A 20,099-nucleotide genomic window follows, 5' to 3' on the forward strand; every position below is an offset into this window, starting at 1 on the left:
AATTTTTCCGAAAAATGGTCAAAATTCAACATTTCAAGCCTGGAATGCCATTCGATGGCAAATTTGTCTACGATTGCAACGAGATATCACATTAAATGATTAGACCAATACTTTAGATGTTATGAATAAAAAACATATTATTTTAGGTGAAAAAATTAGTATTTGAGAAAAACTAGTTTCATTACGGAGGTGTTTCATCATAACTTGCCCAAAAAACTTCGCACAGATATAAGATTTACATTTTTATGCAGCTAATGATCCCAACTAACGAGCCCTATAATTTTCCTGATGATTTCAAACAAAATATTTTATGCCAAAATTTTGATTTTTCGTAAGGGGTAACATCATGAATTTTTGCGAAAAATGGTGAAAATTTATTATTTCCAGACTGGAATGCCATCCGATGGGAAATTTTATTACGAGTCCAACGAGGTATGACACTCCATATTCAGACGATTTCTTCCATTTTTGTAAACAAAAAGCGTGTTATTTTGGAAGGCTTTGTATTCCTGTATTATTGTGTATTATTCCTGTGTTGCCGCTTATTATTATGACCTTAATGAGGTTCTTTGTTTATTTAATTCATTGTTTCTCATATCTCAAATAGTCGAATATCTTATTTGTGGATCAGATCAGATTCGATATATATGTATGTACTTGCATGCATATGTATGTATGTGAAAAATGCATCGCCGCACTTTGGAATTTCTCTTCGACTGCAACGTGAATCATCTCGCTTTCGAGAGATGACTTTCGTTGGGAAAGGTAACCAGTTTTCCGCGTCGTGGTTTCAGTTCTATAAAAACGAAAGTGAAGCTCGCAGTGATGAGCAAGAAAAATGTGGGTTAATGTTCGCTGCGTTCGGCATTCTGGGTATCCACGTCAATTTTTAGAGATAGACATAATAAAATGGTGGCATTTCAAAAATGGGAATACTTCTGCAATGCCCTGTGTTTCTTATGTCAACGCTGCGCATAAGTAATAAGGGTCACGAAGCGGGAACAATTTGAGTGGGGCTCTCAAACACAAACACAGAGATAGGTCATCAGTGGTCACATGGGGATCCATCCACTGAACGCTTAATTCGAGTTGAAGGCTTTATTGCGGTGGCTAAACAAACGCACCTTGGTGCCAATTTCGGTGCTCATTTTTTGTTTTTGTCATGTTTTATCAACTTTGTTGTCTCTGTGGTGTTTACCTTGCACAGCCGCAGCTTTTCGACACCCACAGAAACGCAGGGAAAAAAACGAAAAAGAGGCAACGACGGAGGCCTAGACGTGTAACGTGCAACGAATAAAGAAATGATGAAAGACTGGAGAACCTGTACTTGCGGGTGCACGCTTTAGAGGCCGGCTCTAGCTCATGGCAATGGGTGTGGTGGTCTTGCTTGTACAGATCTCTTTTCGTCACGGACAACAATTAATAAGATCGAGAAATTGAGCGTGCTTGCAACAACAACAAAATGAAGGAGCTAGGATACAAAAATCGGAGGAAGCAAATTAATACCTTCGGAAGCGGACAGTTCTAGATTGGGAGGAAGGTTTGAGAATTTTTCGCCTGCGAAGCACCGGTGGAATCGTGTTCGCGCATTGCCCTGCCCTACCTTAGACCACTTCCCTTAAGAGCATAGCTCTAGTGGCCCCTTCAGTGCCCTACGTCAGGAGAAACATCAGCCGAGTCAGTATTTAGGTTTTCTTAGAACTTCATATTTTCAAAATCAATCAAGGCTTAATAATTAATAACAATATTTATATTTAAAAATAAGTACATACTAAAGAACCAAGTAAATATACAAATAATATACGGGCTAGTGTAACTCAAAAGATCTAAAGCAAGGTTTATTCACGCAGTTGCGAGATCAGAAAAGGTAGTTCAATTCGATGTTCGAGATCATTACAATTAAAGGTTAAAAATACTAGGGCTAAATATATATATTTTCCATTTTTCATTTAAATCTTTAATAATTTCCGTTCTCTCTATAATCTCTTTCTTAATTTTAATTTTTAATTTTAATTTAATTTATTTTAATTGTATTTATTATTTTTTTTGAGTTTTTATTATACCGAATCTTTAACGAGAAAGAAAGTTAATTCTGCTTGAGAGAGAGCCACTAATAAATTCGGTTAAATTTTCTTTTCTCTTTATATTTCAATTGGCTGCTCTCGCCACTCCATTATCATATATATATTTTTTTAATTGCAGTGTGAATACAACATAAGATGACCTCTAGCAAAATTTATTCGGTTTACAACCGAACATTTCCAATAAGAATAAAATTTTATCAATGAGACTCACTCAACTTTTCACTCCTCGGCGAAAGATCGATCTCCCGGCGCAAATGAGCTGAAACGAAAAGGTGGCTTTTTCCACAAACACTATAAAGAGGCATAATTTTTGGATAACACGACTGCATGAAAAAAAATTTTAAAGATCCCCACTTGAATATTTAAATGAGTAATTTCCGAAAAGGAACTCCAAAGAAAATTTAATTAGCTTAGGTTAGATCACTTACTATTTAAAACTTTAATCACTAATAAGAATTCATTTTTTTTTAAATTCAAGAAAAATTATTAAACGGTATGACCGAGTTTCCTACTCGTGAACCTATTCTTATGGCTTAACGTTAAACCTAAACTACATAGGAATAATTTTAATTTCTGCCACTCTATGTCCAAGATGGCGATCAGGTGGAATTAATACTCTTTAGTAAGGTTAGGTCTGGCTTTCGGCATATCTCAGCGTACACTTAGAAATTTTGTTCGATTCAACTGGAATTTAATTTAATTTCGACATTCTAGACTGCCGATCAAGCCTAAAGAAAATTCTATTCACTCTAACCTCACTCTAAGCTCTACTTAGGCTGCATTTTTATTTGTTTAAAGATCCCTCCTGGTGGCCCCGATTTAGGGCGGTCGCTGTCCGGCTGCTGCGGCTGGTCCTTTGCTCCGGCTCGCTGGAAAGGCGCTCCACTACTCGGCCTGGCGCAGTTGCCGTCTCTCCTTCTGCCCGCCGGTAGCGGATCCGTAAAATCGTAGGACCCGGGCGAAAGTATAAGACGTCCAGCGAAAACCCACCGGGCTTCAATTTCGGCTGCGATTATATTCCGTGTCAAACTACCGTCCGTCAATATTTTGAGGTTGACTAACCTGCAGTTTGTCCCAGTCGAAGCTAGGATTTGGCGGCAAAGCGGCGGTGAGAGGGCCGTGACAAACGCCGATCTCTACGGCTTAATATCGCCGGGAAAACACACGCCGGACTTATTCCGCGCACCACTATAAGCGAAGGAACGCCGTATTCTCGATATTTCGCACGACAAAAAATTCCGTATGACCGCAAGTTAAAATTTTCGACGCACTTTTACAACTTGACGCGTTGACTGTTCAGATCGAAAAGAAGGCGAACCGGAAACATTAGTCGAGGCGTAGGCCATCGGCGGAAATCACGATCAGCTGAACAACACTTTTTCTTCGATAACCGAATAATACCAAACTTATCGGGTGCAGCTAATAAGGGTTGCATCCAGTCTAGTACATTCTAGCTACTTCGTGCTACATCTAGTATGACCTCACATTAGTGTGTCACAGCTGACCGCCCTATCGATTATTTATCGAGATTTTTTTTTTTTTTTTTCACCCACTGCTTCAGTCGCCTCTACAAAACCCCCCCGCTACACTCAGACTAGGGTACTCATTGACACACTAGGCTGAGACCGACTGGAAGCACCTTACTGCCGAATGTCCTTGGCATGATAGGTACCCACAACTCGTCCTTGGAGATCCTCCAGCTCGTAATACACGTTGCCGATCTTCTTCCGAACTCGAGACTTCACGAACGTCGGTCCAAACTTGGCGTTGTAACCGGTTTGGAAACAGCTTGGCTTAAAATTCCGCCGATAAACTTCTTGCCCTTCGACAAATGATACCTCACGAGAACGGATATTATACCGCTTCTCATTCTCGTTATGCTTGTTTCTCATCTGATCGACAGCTTGCTTCCGCATTATCTCGAAAGATTCGTGCCGGTCGAACTTTAGAGAACGATCGTCCAGGAGATTTAGGCGTCTGATCAACGAATACGTCGACCCTGACGTGATCATGTGCTGCCCAAATACCATATAATAGGGACTAGTACCAATGCTAGAATGCACCGCCGACCTCAACGCACAACATATTCGGCTGAGAAACTCATCCCAGTCCTTCTGGTCGAGACGCAGATAGGCCCTGATTGCAGCAATTACTGATCTGTTCACGCGCTCCGAAGCATTTGCCTGAGGCGAGTGAACAGCGGTCAGAGTGTGCTTAACGCCGTACTGCTCCATAAGTTTCTGGAACGTCCTCGCTCGAAATTGGGAACCATTGTCAGACAGTATCACTTCGGGCACTCCGAACGTCATGAACAACTCGTCTTCCAGATACTTTATGACGACGCTGGAATCAATCTTCTTTACGGGTTTCAAGAACACGTATTTCGTAAAATGATCCAGAACAATAAAGATTCCTATGTTGCCGCTCCTTGACCTAGGATACGGTCCGAGAAAATCTATGAACAAACGCTGGAAGAATCGCTGCGATTCAGGCGCTTTTCCCAAAGGCGGTCTGAGAGTGAAATTTGGAGATTTTGTACTCTTACAAACCTCACACGCACTAATATAAGCCCTCACGTCCGAAACGAGACCGGGCCAGAAGTAATATCGCCGTATTCTTTCCAAGGTTTTGTGTATGCCACCATGCGCAGCTAACGGACTATCGTGCGCGCGAGCCAGAATCTTCGATACCAACTCTTTGGGGACCCAAAGTTTCCAGGCGTATTCGTCATGCATTCGTTCTCCAGTCAGGTGCTCGGCTTTTCTATATAAAAACCCGCTCTCCACCTTGAGATCAGGAAAATTCGAGGTATTTTCCTTTACGGTCTCTACCAACTTTACGTAGTCACTAGACTGGAAAAATTCAGAGTCGAAATCAACAATTAAGTCTTCTTGCAAGTCCACCGCGGCTACAATCTCCTCGTTTACACGAGACAATGTATCCGGGACGACATTTAAAGAACCCTTACGGTGTTCAATCTCGAACTTGAATCTTTGCAAAGCTAATGCCCATCGCGCCAGTCGTGAATTTAGATCGTGATTGGACATTAGCCACTTGAGCGAAGCATGGTCGGTTATTATTTTAAAAGGGAGTCCTTCCACGTATGCTCTGAAGTTTTTGAGAGCTACTATTGCGGCCAAACACTCCTGCTCTGTGACGGTATAATTTCGTTGAGCTTTGTTCAGCTTCTTCGAAACGAAAGCGATAGGACGCTCGTCACCTTCTTCGGACACTTGTACTAGCACGGCACCCACGCCTGACTTGCTAGCGTCGCAATGTATGGCAAACGGCTTCGCAAAATCCGGACTACACAGGACTGGAGCTTTGCTAAGACACTCTTTGAGCTTGATGAACGCTTCAATTGCCTCCTTCGTTAGTACAAACTTCCGCTTCGTGGTCATCAAGTCAGTCAATGGTGCAGAAAGTGTCGCGAAGTTTGCCACGAATTTCCTGTACCATCCGCACAATCCCATGAAACTGCGCAAGCTTTTCAAACTTTTAGGCAATGGGAAATCGGTAATCGCGGCCACCTTTTCAGGGTCTGTGCGAATTCCACCGTCTCCGATAATGTGGCCCAAATAGCGTACTCGTCGCATACAAAAGTGACTTTTAGCGACGTTTAGCGTTAAGCCCGCGCGCTTTATCTGCAGGGCTAACTCCCTGAGTACATTCAAATGGCTCTCAAAACAAGAAGATACTACTAGTAAGTCGTCTAGATAGATAAAAACCTCGTTTCTCAAATGAGCCGGCACTACTTTGTCCATTAACCGTGACATAGTGCTCGTGGCGTTACACAACCCGAAAGGCATGACTCTAAACTGATATAACGGTCTACCCGGGACGGTAAAAGCTGTTTTGTCCCGAGACTTAGGATCCAAAGGGACCTGCCAATATGCATCCTTCAGATCTAGGCTCGATATGTACTCAGCTCTCGGCAAACGACTCAGTATCCCGTTTATTTGGGGTAACGGATATGCATCCTTCTCCGTAAAACTATTGACCTTTCGACAGTCAAGACAAATTCTGACTTTGCCTGGTTTAGTCACCATTACGATCGGTGAAGACCAAGCACTCTCAGACTCCTCTATCACCCCTAAGCGTAACATCCGGTCGATTTCCGCATACATTGCTTTTTCGACGGCGGGGGAGACAGGGAAATGCCGTTGCTTCACAGGCCTAGCGGTGCCCACATCGATCGAATGAGAGACCAAATTCGTCTTACCTAACCCTTCCTGGCTAAAGGAAGGAAAACAGTTGATTACATAGGCCAACTTGGCTTTGTCACCTTCACACAATTCGTGCTGATCCACCACCGTTTGCTGGTTGGGCTCAGGCGACGATATTTCAGCTATTTTCAAGTTAGCAGGAAGGAGGTCATATAGTTTCCAAAAGTCAATTCCCAAATAGAGATCCTGTTTTAACGATGGCACGACATACAACTTCAAAAGCTTTTTGATGTCACCGTATTCCACTTCTATCTTTAGCAGTCCTACTATCCGTTGAGAATTCCCGTCGGCTGTCGCAGCTTCTCCTATCAACGACTTAAACTTCTTGTCTTCCATCGCAGCTCGCACTAACCCTCCTCCAATACAACTAATCGATGCGCCTGAATCCAACAATCCGTAGACTAGGCGATTCAATAAGCGAATCGGTAAGAACGGTCGAGGGTCTCGAGGTCCTGTCGGAATAGATCTGATGTAATCCAAACTGGCTTTACATTTTTTGACATTCTTCCAGAACAATTTCAAGCGTCGAGCACTGCGAGGTTTTCGTTTAAGAATTGCTGGAGTTTTTCTGGAATCCGAAATACAGACGTTTCGTAATTCCGAAATCTTGCTGTGAAGCAGTCTAATAGCCGGTTTAATTGGTACGTCAGGGAGGAGTAGAGACACACTTTTATTGGTGTTCTCTACTGATCGGTCATTGTCGACTGATTCCTTGCGGCATTCGAAGTCTTCGGTTTGACTGGCAACTTCGACATGCCGACCTTGAAGTTTTTTGAGCATTTTCTGCAACTTGGTTTGTATGTGTTTGCAGCACCACACCCGTAACAAAACACTCGTCTTTCGGCTATGCATTCTTGGTATCGGTGACCTTCGACTCGGCAATTCCAACACACTAGGGAAAAAGCTTCGATTTCGTTCTCAGCTCCGTATGTTGACTTCACCTCATCTTCACTCTCCTGACAGACCTCGGAAATCTCACGTTTAAACGGGGTATCTTTTGCGTAGCTACTACATCTTCTGACGTCAGCCAGGAATGCCTCCCTTCGCTTACAAATCTCTCTTAACTCCGACACCGTTCGGACATCTAAGTTTAGAATTTCGTGGCGGATCTCTGGACGAAGGTTATTTCTCAGCACGCGGACAAGTTTGTTGGCTGTCCAAGGCTGTTCTAGCTGGTCGACTAACTCGGATACCGTGTCGTAGAAACTATCAAACGATTCATTTGGTTTTTGTTTGGTATTCCGGATCAGTTCTTCTATGTCCCCGTCGTCGCGACTCTGTCGAAATTGCAGGCGTAGGGCTGTGCAAAATCTCTCCCACAGAATTTCACCGTTGGCTTTATGATAGCGCCAAAAGAAGTCGTTCGCCTTGCCTTCAAACAATACACTTATGTTTCTGCATAACAGGTTGAAATTTCCGTTCAACGTCTGCCTTGTAAGCGCTTCGACTCTGTATATAAAGTTGTCCACTGACACTCCTACACCAGAATATTTTATTTTCCAACCATTTAATATGTGGACGACTTTATCTGGCCGATCAAACAAATCGGAAGAAGCGCTTCGCGGAGAAGGAACTGGGTTTGGCGATGCTGTATACTGCCTCTCATATTCGTTTGGGTGATCAGCGGACATTTCACTGGCTGTAACGACTACAGCTGGACTCGGAGTGGGCATTATTCGCTGCATGCTTGAGGTGATAGCGTTCTGTACTAAATCAGCCATCTTCTCTGACAACGTTGCTAGAAGCCTCCGCTCCATGGCTAACAAAGCTGCATTAGCACTTACAGCGCTTGAACTAGCTTCATTTGCGTTAGCACCGCTGGCTGATGTCGAAGGACCCCCGTCTACTGTTGCGGCTGGAAGATTTTTCGTTTTACTGCGAGTTTCTCTCCCTACCCTTTCGGACGCTTCGGCTGGAGGCCTACAGGTTAGTTTGCACCTCGGACAGATCTCACTTTTTTTAAAATGATTGCCAATGCACTCCCTGTGAAATTCATGGTGACAGGTTGTCACATACAAATCTTGTGTGCTGATCTCGGCTGCACATAATTTACAAACAGGGTTTGAGACACTAGGAGATTTCCTAGTTGGTGATCGGTCTAACCCCATCATACTTGCTAAAAATTACCGGTTCAAAATGGCGAGCAAAAAGAAAATAAACTTATACGTAAAAATATCAGCGATAAGGTGCGAAAAAGATAATAAAACTGAACTCTTAGCTTGATGTTCTCCTTTCGTAGGGCTGTCTATTATTTTGGCTCAAAATTCTCACGAAGGCGTAGACGGAGTTTCATTAAAATAAGATATTCCATGTTAGACTAAATTTCAACACCACCAGTAGGTGTATCAGTTAAGTCTCGGATCGTGCCTTTTCCTTGGCACGAATATTCCAACCTATAAGAAACTCTATCTTATTTAAACGAATAGTAAATAGAGGAAAATCGTCAACTATATGAGGATCTTGCATTTCTCTTGAGTAACGCAAAGATTTTCCGTCATGTTGCGTTAATGATTTTTTTTTTTTTTGTAGAATAGCGTTTAGTTAGCTCAAGGAAGTAGATAAAACCGGGACAGAAACCTAACCGAAGTTACTGTTACTCTGTTTTCCTCAGCAAAATCCACATTTCCCTTTGCTACACTTAGGAAAATTTTTGGGATCAGTCTTAGTTATGGCCAGTCAGCAATATTAGTATTGACTTGACGTGTACTCCACAACCAATTCTAAACACAAAAATTTTTGGAAGTGAGACAGAAAATTTAAAGAAAGGATTGAAAATATTAATTCGCGAGTCTTAATGAATTTTAAAAAAAACTCACTAAGGCCCCACACGTTGGGCGCCACTTTATCTTATTCATTATTATTCTTAACTAAACTGTAACGTGCAACGAATAAAGAAATGATGAAAGACTGGAGAACCTGTACTTGCGGGTGCACGCTTTAGAGGCCGGCTCTAGCTCATGGCAATGGGTGTGGTGGTCTTGCTTGTACAGATCTCTTTTCGTCACGGACAACAATTAATAAGATCGAGAAATTGAGCGTGCTTGCAACAACAACAAAATGAAGGAGCTAGGATACAAAAATCGGAGGAAGCAAATTAATACCTTCGGAAGCGGACAGTTCTAGATTGGGAGGAAGGTTTGAGAATTTTTCGCCTGCGAAGCACCGGTGGAATCGTGTTCGCGCATTGCCCTGCCCTACCTTAGACCACTTCCCTTAAGAGCATAGCTCTAGTGGCCCCTTCAGTGCCCTACGTCAGGAGAAACATCAGCCGAGTCAGTATTTAGGTTTTCTTAGAACTTCATATTTTCAAAATCAATCAAGGCTTAATAATTAATAACAATATTTATATTTAAAAATAAGTACATACTAAAGAACCAAGTAAATATACAAATAATATACGGGCTAGTGTAACTCAAAAGATCTAAAGCAAGGTTTATTCACGCAGTTGCGAGATCAGAAAAGGTAGTTCAATTCGATGTTCGAGATCATTACAATTAAAGGTTAAAAATACTAGGGCTAAATATATATATTTTCCATTTTTCATTTAAATCTTTAATAATTTCCGTTCTCTCTATAATCTCTTTCTTAATTTTAATTTTTAATTTTAATTTAATTTATTTTAATTGTATTTATTATTTTTTTTGAGTTTTTATTATACCGAATCTTTAACGAGAAAGAAAGTTAATTCTGCTTGAGAGAGAGCCACTAATAAATTCGGTTAAATTTTCTTTTCTCTTTATATTTCAATTGGCTGCTCTCGCCACTCCATTATCATATATATATTTTTTTAATTGCAGTGTGAATACAACATAAGATGACCTCTAGCAAAATTTATTCGGTTTACAACCGAACATTTCCAATAAGAATAAAATTTTATCAATGAGACTCACTCAACTTTTCACTCCTCGGCGAAAGATCGATCTCCCGGCGCAAATGAGCTGAAACGAAAAGGTGGCTTTTTCCACAAACACTATAAAGAGGCATAATTTTTGGATAACACGACTGCATGAAAAAAAATTTTAAAGATCCCCACTTGAATATTTAAATGAGTAATTTCCGAAAAGGAACTCCAAAGAAAATTTAATTAGCTTAGGTTAGATCACTTACTATTTAAAACTTTAATCACTAATAAGAATTCATTTTTTTTTAAATTCAAGAAAAATTATTAAACGGTATGACCGAGTTTCCTACTCGTGAACCTATTCTTATGGCTTAACGTTAAACCTAAACTACATAGGAATAATTTTAATTTCTGCCACTCTATGTCCAAGATGGCGATCAGGTGGAATTAATACTCTTTAGTAAGGTTAGGTCTGGCTTTCGGCATATCTCAGCGTACACTTAGAAATTTTGTTCGATTCAACTGGAATTTAATTTAATTTCGACATTCTAGACTGCCGATCAAGCCTAAAGAAAATTCTATTCACTCTAACCTCACTCTAAGCTCTACTTAGGCTGCATTTTTATTTGTTTAAAGATCCCTCCTGGTGGCCCCGATTTAGGGCGGTCGCTGTCCGGCTGCTGCGGCTGGTCCTTTGCTCCGGCTCGCTGGAAAGGCGCTCCACTACTCGGCCTGGCGCAGTTGCCGTCTCTCCTTCTGCCCGCCGGTAGCGGATCCGTAAAATCGTAGGACCCGGGCGAAAGTATAAGACGTCCAGCGAAAACCCACCGGGCTTCAATTTCGGCTGCGATTATATTCCGTGTCAAACTACCGTCCGTCAATATTTTGAGGTTGACTAACCTGCAGTTTGTCCCAGTCGAAGCTAGGATTTGGCGGCAAAGCGGCGGTGAGAGGGCCGTGACAAACGCCGATCTCTACGGCTTAATATCGCCGGGAAAACACACGCCGGACTTATTCCGCGCACCACTATAAGCGAAGGAACGCCGTATTCTCGATATTTCGCACGACAAAAAATTCCGTATGACCGCAAGTTAAAATTTTCGTCGCACTTTTACAACTTGACGCGTTGACTGTTCAGATCGAAAAGAAGGCGAACCGGAAACATTAGTCGAGGCGTAGGCCATCGGCGGAAATCACGATCAGCTGAACAACACTTTTTCTTCGATAACCGAATAATACCAAACTTATCGGGTGCAGCTAATAAGGGTTGCATCCAGTCTAGTACATTCTAGCTACTTCGTGCTACATCTAGTATGACCTCACATTAGTGTGTCACAGCTGACCGCCCTATCGATTATTTATCGAGATTTTTTTTTTTTTTTTCACCCACTGCTTCAGTCGCCTCTACAGACGCCACACGTGGGTCGCCAGTGCCCCTGGTGAAAGTTCAAGGCTGCAACAGGTAGACACAAGCCGCAAACAGAGTGGGTTTACCTGGCAGATGTGCTTGCATATCCGAGGCGCAAAACCAACCAAACGAACTCTACCTCGCGGCGGTGCCACAAGGTACATGGAACCAGGGGTCGCAGATCTGTAGTAGCTTAAGGCCCCACACCTCCCTCTTTTGCAAGGACGCCTTCTAAAGCGAATGCCCATCAGCAAGGACTTCGCATGTAATGAACTAATATTGCGATTAGCTATTTGAAACAATCTCTTCAATTGATACACTCAATGTGGATAGCATAGCCAGCGGGCTGCGGAATGCGATGCAATTTGTCTGCCGGCACTACTGATACCGCTGCATTGTTACCGCCTTGTTGCATGCAGCATGCCATGCCCACGTCCACGTCACGTTTGTGTACAACTTCTTACATGACGTGGGCGCCGGCATTTCCTCGATGCGGTGCACCCAACCCGAAATGCAAACCCGGAAAATGTGCAAGATACTGCGGCACGAAGCACACCAGGCCGTTATGATTGAGTAATTACGTTTGAAAATCGAGTAAATGGCCAAGTTCAAATGCTCTTAGCTGGCTTGCTTCATCGCTATAAATTTAATTGGTGTACATGGTGTGTTCACTTTCTGGGGCTTAATCGTACAAAGTCTTTATGTACATGTTGATGGCGCTAGACTGGTTAAGACAAATAAGATCAAGTAACAGCAGTGCTTAATGCGTAATCCGTAATGCTTATGCTATGCGAGTCGTACAAAACAATGCTTATGGTAATGGCTATCGGTTAGAATGAGCGACAAATGTAACAGGCGCTGCCATCGGGCGAATCGAGCGAAGCTGGCGCGACTTGGAAGATATAAGTATCTGTATCTGCCTTTGTATCCGTATCTTGACTTGCGTATTTGGCCTGAGAGTTGCGATTGAGGCCCCAACTTTCGTTAGTTGATGGTGGCGGTCGCCGGTGTACCCGTCGGCTGCTTGAAGATAACGCCCGTGATCTCGCCGTCCTTCTGGATGACACAGCGTCTGCGGGGAAAGTAACGGATGTCATTTAATATACGCAGCAGAAATATAATTCATACATTCTTTAAGCTATTCCGACTATTCCAAGAGTACCTTGAGCTACAGAACTTGAGCTGTTCGATTACAAATGGAGCCTGGTATGCGTAGCACACCTCCAACTAGATACACCCCCTCAGATCCCTCCTCCAACTTACTTGTTTCCGCTGTAAAGGCAAATCGTTGCAGGAGCCGTGGCATTCGGCTCCAGTTTGGCCACCTGCTCGGAAATGGCCATTCCGATGCCGGACACGTTCGGATCAATGTCTCCCTTGGCTGCAAAGATGCATTATGGCATTATGGCAAGGCCACTGACCAATCATTGATACTCACTGCCCAAACACAATCCCTGGCGATTGGCCAGCAGAGCTCCCACTGTGTCCTGCCGTGCGGCGCTGAAAAAACGTTATGGATTTGTGGTTTATTTGGAGTACTATCTGGAATGGACGGATCGAGGGTGCCTACATTTCCGCTAGGACTTTCTCTAGTTGCTGCTCCATGGACGATGTCGTTATTTCCGCAGTGAAAAAACAAAGCAAGAACAGAACCAAAACAATGACCAGTGTGACCGCTTGCCGAGAAGACGGCAATACCAATAAGCCGGGCGTTGAGAATCCATGCACAGTGGGCACTACTTGCAAAAAAAGTGACTCAAATTTATAATGCTTATTTCAGTTTAAAAACAAAGGGTTAATAGTTAAGAATCCAGAAACAATCCACTTTGGTGTATATTGTATATGGTTTATTCATAGCAATCTACATACAAATTACTCAAATCGAAGGGGTGCGACGAAGCACACGAAACAAAACACTGCAGTCGCCAACTACAACTAATTGCAATTAATTTATTTGATACCATTATATGCAGCGCTTGGAGTGCACAAAATTAGTTTAATTAATTGGCTTTGATGGTGTTTTTTTTTTTGGAATCAAATACTCGCTCTGAGAAGCTGTCTGCGCCATAAATATGTAAAGTTCGAACATGGAAAAATAATTCTCAACATGCCGCTGCAGTTGGATTAATTGCATCGCATCGGATGACCTCGGGAAATTATGTATATTTATGTACTACATAGGTGGGCGTGGCCAGCGGCGCGGCCTACACGATCTCGTACTTCTCCACGAACAGAATGGACTCGCTCGAATACTTGACCGCCGCCTCGCTGTCCACCTGCACCACATCCTGGGCCACGACGCCCGCGTACGGCGTTTTCGAGACGAAGGACACCTGCAAGGGGAAGAAGTCCCCGGGAATGGAGGCACTGCAGCTGAACTCCATGGAACCGGACTTGTTGGCGGCGTCGATTATGGGAATGTGCCACTGGAGCACATGCTTGCGTAAATCGTAGTTGTAGGTGCCGTCGTACTCCGCCACCGAAGGCTGCACATTCATTCTAAGGGTGAAATGGAATGAGTAATCGCCTGCACATCTACGCCAATACTGCACTTACGGCAAGGGAATGACAATGGCCACGTCCTGCAGCTCCAGCTGCTGCGCCTCCAGTTCATACTCGATGTTCACATCGCATCCACCCTCTCCATTATCCGATGGCCAGCAGTTAACTGGAAAAAAAGCGAGAAGCACAAGCACGTGGCTGAGCGAGAGGCAAGAAGTGGTTTGGGTTTGGGTGAACTTACTGGTCAGCGGGACGGCCGACTCGTCCTGGGAGACGAAGCGCCACTTGAGCACACCCACATCGGTATTGAGGGGAAACGGCTTGCCCAAGTTCTTTAGTCCGATGGTCGTGCGCGACTTGAACAGCTCCTTGTCCACGTTGGGGTGGGTCTGCAACTGCAAGCCCTGTGTGTGGTTGGGAGACAACTTCAGCAAAATGCGTCCGTAGGCCTCGTCCGTAATGCGCAACGTCAGGAGGCCCGAGTTCTCGAACTGCTGCACGCCACCATCGCGTCCCAGACGCACTACTAGTTTGTCCTCAATCTTCAGATGTACGCTGAAAATAGATGTTAAGCATTTAATAACTAACTATACAATCGAGCTGAAACCTACCTTTCTTTGTGAATGTCCGACGCAATAGCTGCCTTGGCCGCTGCACTGGCGCTAGCTGCAGCACTGGAACTTCCAGCGGGCGCCGCCGGTGCCAGATTGGCAATCTTCTCGCCCTCGTTCTTCAGCTGGTCCACGAAACTATCGACATCCTTGGACTTGCCACCCAGCTTGAGGGCATTGCGGGAAGCTGGTTTAGTGCTGATGAAATCGGAGCAATAAGCCAAGAGTCTAGATTCAATAGAGCAGAGAAAGAACTTACGCAGCCGCCTTGGATTTGGTGTCCACATCGATGGAGGTGATGCCGATGTTGGCGCTGGAGGCACCGGAACTGCTGCTCACGCCGCTACTGCCGAATCCGTCGGAGATAAAGCCGCCGCTGCGGCCGCCCGTGCCACCCAGGGAGGGACCACCCCGTTTGCTGGCTTCCATGCGCTGCCGCTGCAGTTCCTTGGCCTTCTCGCGCATCTTCTGGCGCGCATCACGCTCCTGCGTCTGGCGCACTGCCTGGTAGACCTTCTCCTCGTGTGAGTCCATCTCCACGAAGGTCTTGATCTGGGCCAAGTTGACGCTCTCCCTGTAGCCGAGTGCCACGATCTCGTCAAAGGCGAAGATCAGATTGAAGGCGTTCTCCACAATCTCCTTCTCGTCCAGCGAGTGGCTATACTCGGGAATCTGCAAGCGTTGGGCCTGATTAACACTGGGGCTTGAGTACTTCCGTGTGCAACTCACCACTTTCGAGAAGAGGCGCAAGGTCTCCAGATCCTCCAGAATGTTGCTGGCCTTAGTGGTGATGAGCAGCATGTATAGTTTCTCCATCGGCTGGTAGACGTAGCGCACGGAGTCCGTCTCCACGTAGGTGTGCTGCTTACCAGCAGTCATCAGCTTGGGAAAGGCAGCCAGCAGACCCTCGATGCGTGCCTTCGTCATCTCGACAAACTGACGTGACAGAATCACTGCGTGTACAAACGTTACGGGTTAGTTAAAGTGATTATTTCTTGGGGCGCATGCAAGCCACTCACCTTTGCCATTCTTCGTGCAGACAGCCGCAGCAATGAGTACCTGCAAGTCGGATAGGTTTAGTGATAATACCGGAATGCAATAACCCCCGCCGATGAGACTCAAAATCGGCGACGTGTAGGTGTGTGCGTGCGTAGCTCGGAGCTCTTACCATTTTGCTGCTGCGTTTCACGTTTTTGCCCTGGAAAATACTTCGCGGATCGGATGCGGACGGGGCAGGATGGACTGCTGCTACTGATCGGATTTGCGGGGCGATATAAACGTTGTTTAACAATCAATCCCCGTAGCTGACGTGTTCGGTTCTGCGACAAATGTTTACCGTGGCTTTGTGTGAGTGCGAATAGTGTGACCAGCGCAGTGTTAATGCCCGTTAGGCCAAAAGGGGTAAGCTTATGGATACCCTGCCATTTTTTTTGCTACTCTATTTGGAAAATTTTTATGTGTCTAGCCTTAGCAAGTTCACGACACCATCACTTCTTACCAGTGTAGAATTGAACATTTCAAGATTGTGCAAAGCATTTATTTAATAGGTTGTACCAGGCATATATTAACATATATAAACAAACATACTCTTTTCACTGTAAGAAGTAATGAGTCCAAGCATCGCCTTTACCAACACCGGCCGCCACCGGCTATGCAAAAACGAGCTACACAGCACTGGCTTTTGAATGACCGTTTAATTTTAATGGAAACCATGTTTCTGGTTAAGAAAATATATAATACAATAAACAAAATATACTAATGTCGACTTCGCACGAACTGAGATCTCAGTTAAGTTTTTCAAATTGTCTATGATATACCAAAAATGGTTTATGGCTTGTAGCACCACATTTAACAGAAGCCAGCAAAAACTCAAAAGAGACCCCAGCTAGTTGGACGACTCGTCCAGTGTCAGCGTTTCCACTCGGCTGGCGATCGACGCCGCTGTCTCCTCCGCTGGCTGACCCTTCTGCTTGGCGTACTCCACGCTCAGGATGCGCATCACCTGTGCGGCAGTCATGTTGTCGCGCTTGTGCTTCTGGAAGTTGTCCTTAACGAACTTAGCAAATCCCTTCGCCTCGCCCGCCGGCGTGGATACGGTGTTTCCTTGCTTGTCCTTTTTATTCAGGAAGAGGGTGATGGGTCCCCGGCAGATCCTGCAGCGCAAATCTTCCACCTTGCGGGATCGGGAATGAGCATGTGACCTGTGATGCGTAAAAACTGCATGACAATAATATTCTTTATATCACTTAGGAGAACTTACGCCTTGTCGCAGCTCATACACTTGTAGGTATACTTGAAATCAATGCTATAGTTGTGGCAGACCTTGATCTGCGGCAGATCGGGGAACTTGTCGTTGGCTCTTTGGGCCCACATCTTCCACACCCGTCCGTGTCCACCCTCGCCATTAAACACCCAGGCCGCAGCATGGCAGAGTTCGTGTATCAAGGTGCAACGCAGGCGGTCCGCGGTAGTCAGCACTTTGACGCTCAGTTCCACAACGCTGCTACGCTGGTTAAGTCTGGAAACAAAATACATTTGTCAAATTCAAGGAGGATATCTGGTTGTCTCTATGAGAATCACACACATGCGCTTGTTCAAGCACCGGCCGGCAGTGTTGCGCAGCAATTTGGACCAGATGATGGGCACATTCAGCTCGTTGTTGAACACCTGGGCGTTATACATCTGGTAAAGATGCTGGGCCAGCTGATCCTTATTTCTTGAGAAGTTTTCCCGATAGAAGAAGGCCTCGTTGTCCGCCCTATCGCGGCTCACTTGTCCCTCCAGGGATTTCAGGAAGCCAAACTTGCCGCGGCCCGCAACGGGTGAGAGATCCTTCTGCTTCCTAGGTTTGCGGGCCGTGGATTTTGGCGGGGCAGAAGCTTTTGGCGGTGCAGATGTTTTGGGCGGAGCAGTACCTTTGGGGGTAGCCGTTTTCGGCGTAAGCAACTTGAGAATCGGGCTCTCGTGAGGAGTTGTCTGACCTTGCTGCCCAATGCCAAGCTTCTTCTTTACCTCCTGCACTCTCCTGTGGACAGGAGTCCCGGGTAGGTAGTCGCTCTCCAGTTCATCCAGCATGTCTAGGTCCAACGCCCTGTTCACTATCTCCTTAGCTTGGTTGTGGTTCTCGAATCCTGCGTTAGGGGTAAAAAGTTGGCGACGAATGTTTGGCTGGTGCGCAGGCGTGGCAGGAAGTTTTGCCTTAACGCTGGCGCGACATGAGCGTAGTATGTCGTCCAGGCGAGGGTGATATTTTGGCGCTAGAAAAAAGAGTTACACAATCATATGAGTCAACCGTTTAAAATACTAATATCAACTCTTACACGGCGAGTCCTGGTCGGGATTGCTGATCACCTCCACCTCATCTTTGCTCAAGTCTAGATAGGTTAGGTCGCCTCTCTTTGGCTGCTTCTCCTTGTCCTTATCACTGTCGCTATCACTACCGCTTTCGCTGAAAGTGGCATCTGCATCCTCATCGTCGGAGGCGTCTGTCCCACTGTCGGAATCTATGAGCTTGCGCCAGCGATCCTCGTCCACATGATTGGTGCGCGGACGTGTCAACGGCTTTTGAGTCCGCGGACGCCTCTCTGTTTGGACAGCGCGCATCGGAGGCAGACGAGTCGAGTTTAAAGGAGTCTGATTTGTGCGCAGAGGTTTGGTAACTGGGGATAAAAGCGCGTGTGACTCAACGGTTGGAGGATAAAAACAAGGATAAATTCTTACATATGCTGAAGTCCCCGAGAACACTTTCGTCTGGCTTCGGCTTCTTCTTTTTAGCGGTGGTTACCGCTGTTGCTTGAATATTCCTGGGCCTCAGAGGAGCCTTCTTATCGCCACTACCACTGGAGCGCTTAAGAGTGCGGATCACATCTGGTGTTTGCCAAGACTTGCCGTACAATTGATTGAGCAGCTTTTCTGCGTGGGTGAGGAACTTCTCATCCTCGGATGCATCATCCACCGACAGCATGGATTTTTGGTGGAGTGCCTTCTGAGGCTCCTGCTGTTGGTGCTCTTGGTGCTGCACCTCCTCCGAGCTGGGCAGAGACTTAGTGGCCCTGGGCGAAGAGTAGTGCTCATCCTCGTCTTCCGCCGAACTTGACTCCATAGTGGGAATGCTGATTTTAATGTTGATTTTCGCTGAAATATTAATACTGCTGACCTGTATAGAACCGTGTTTGTCCCTTTCCGATGTGGAGGAACCAGAGCTGGCCTTTTGCGGCGTGAGCTCGCCCTCGCTGCTGGTTTCCGGTATTTCAATGGATTCATCAGGAACGGGCTCATTGTCCTGAACCGTCGAGTTATGGGTCTCAGAGCTATCAGAACACAGGGTGTTGAGTTCGGTGTCATTATCTGCTAAACGCTTGCTGCTGTTTGTGGGCTCAAGCTCCTCCGATTCGAGAGTATTCGCCTCCGTTTCGTCGTCTGCCAGCCGCTTGCTGCTATCCAATCGAGTGGCATCTGCTGAGCAGATGGTATTCACCTGCGTATCGTTGTTCGCCAGTTGTGTGCTGTTGTAAATCGGCCTGGTAGCGGGTGGCTGCCAGTCCTCGTCGGTGGGCGACATGGACTCGGTGTCCGCATCAGCTAGACGGGATTGCTGCTTCCTAGAAGAGAGGGGGGGCGGTGTCAATGGGCCATTCCACTGCATCTCGCGTCGCTCGATGGACACATCGCGCAGAAAAGCCTCGATGCGCTTCACTTTTTCGGTTGTGAGCATGGGCGGTGGTATGTCTTCCTGGCCGGGATTAGCCACAATTTCCCGTTCACTCATAGCCATGCTATCGGGAGGCAAGGGTTCTTGCTCATCCTCGCTAGAATCGGATATGGTGATACAGGAGGCGGCGTCGTCGTCGCCGGATACGTTCTCTTCCGTAGTGGAGGAAATGCAAATGGAGATCTCCGGCTTGGTCGAGTGCTCCTCATTAATGGTCTGCACTTTCAAATTGCTGATGCCAGCGGACAGGAGCTCTACATCGCCCTCATTGGCCACATCCTGGCTGCAGCCGTCGGCGCTCAGCTGCAAGGCTTCCATGTAGTCGGAATTGTCAAGTTCTGTGTGCACGTACTCCGTATTTTCCCCGCAGGACGGAGCGGGTGCTCCCACATTGGCGCGCATTGGAGCTTCTGACAACTTCCCTGTTTCCTGGGCGTTCCTCTTTAATGGCTGATCCTTCGGCGCATGGGACACCTGGAGTCGTTTTTTTTGGGAGGATAGCGTCAAACTGGCGAACTTTTCATTGAAGGGAACTTTTACTTTGCTCGGATCGACCGCATTGAAGAGCCTATACTTATGATCCGCCATTTTTGGGGGCGTCGTTGGGGCATTAACGGTAAATCAATTTCTAAGAATATGCTTTAAGCAAAATTCGTATTTGCTATTATTCTGTGCGCGTCGATTTACGTTCATCGTTATCGATAGACTATTTGATT

General features: G+C 45.6%; 3 protein-coding genes and 1 long non-coding RNA gene across 5 annotated transcripts; all 4 read right to left on the reverse strand.

Annotated features, from left to right (window-relative positions):
* Positions 1-10,449: 10,449 nt before the first annotated feature.
* On the reverse strand, positions 10,450-11,532 carry LOC117146631. The gene is made up of 2 exons (XR_004459813.1): positions 11,052-11,532; positions 10,450-10,995 (listed from the first exon to the last, which is right to left on the reverse strand). It is a non-coding gene; the product is annotated as an uncharacterized LOC117146631 (long non-coding RNA).
* A 622-nt stretch (positions 11,533-12,154) lies between these two features.
* On the reverse strand, positions 12,155-13,240 carry LOC117146629. The gene is made up of 4 exons (XM_033312961.1): positions 13,130-13,240; positions 12,998-13,059; positions 12,823-12,940; positions 12,155-12,631 (listed from the first exon to the last, which is right to left on the reverse strand). Exons 1-4 carry the CDS (start codon positions 13,162-13,164, stop codon positions 12,544-12,546), a joined length of 303 nt encoding a protein of 100 aa, XP_033168852.1. The 5' UTR covers positions 13,165-13,240; the 3' UTR covers positions 12,155-12,543.
* Positions 13,241-13,489: 249 nt separating this feature from the next.
* Positions 13,490-16,035, reverse strand: LOC117146622 (coatomer subunit delta). Its single transcript, XM_033312954.1, has 8 exons — positions 15,841-16,035; positions 15,692-15,731; positions 15,402-15,625; positions 14,932-15,344; positions 14,673-14,870; positions 14,303-14,616; positions 14,116-14,227; positions 13,490-14,058 (listed from the first exon to the last, which is right to left on the reverse strand). Exons 1-8 carry the CDS (start codon positions 15,841-15,843, stop codon positions 13,764-13,766), a joined length of 1,599 nt encoding a protein of 532 aa, XP_033168845.1. The 5' UTR covers positions 15,844-16,035; the 3' UTR covers positions 13,490-13,763.
* A 312-nt stretch (positions 16,036-16,347) lies between these two features.
* LOC117146619 lies at positions 16,348-20,074 on the reverse strand. Of its 2 annotated transcripts, XM_033312949.1 has the most exons (6): positions 19,924-20,074; positions 18,393-19,857; positions 17,993-18,331; positions 17,257-17,929; positions 16,933-17,190; positions 16,348-16,873 (listed from the first exon to the last, which is right to left on the reverse strand). In XM_033312949.1, exons 1-6 carry the CDS (start codon positions 19,969-19,971, stop codon positions 16,558-16,560), a joined length of 3,099 nt encoding a protein of 1,032 aa, XP_033168840.1. In that variant the 5' UTR covers positions 19,972-20,074; the 3' UTR covers positions 16,348-16,557. The 2 variants fall into 2 exon arrangements, with proteins under 2 accessions (XP_033168840.1, XP_033168839.1); XM_033312948.1 differs by having other exon boundaries at positions 18,393-20,074.
* Positions 20,075-20,099: the final 25 nt, after the last annotated feature.

Source organism: Drosophila mauritiana, chromosome X, assembly GCF_004382145.1.
Source record: "Drosophila mauritiana strain mau12 chromosome X, ASM438214v1, whole genome shotgun sequence".
NCBI classification, from domain to species: Eukaryota; Metazoa; Arthropoda; class Insecta; order Diptera; family Drosophilidae; genus Drosophila; species Drosophila mauritiana.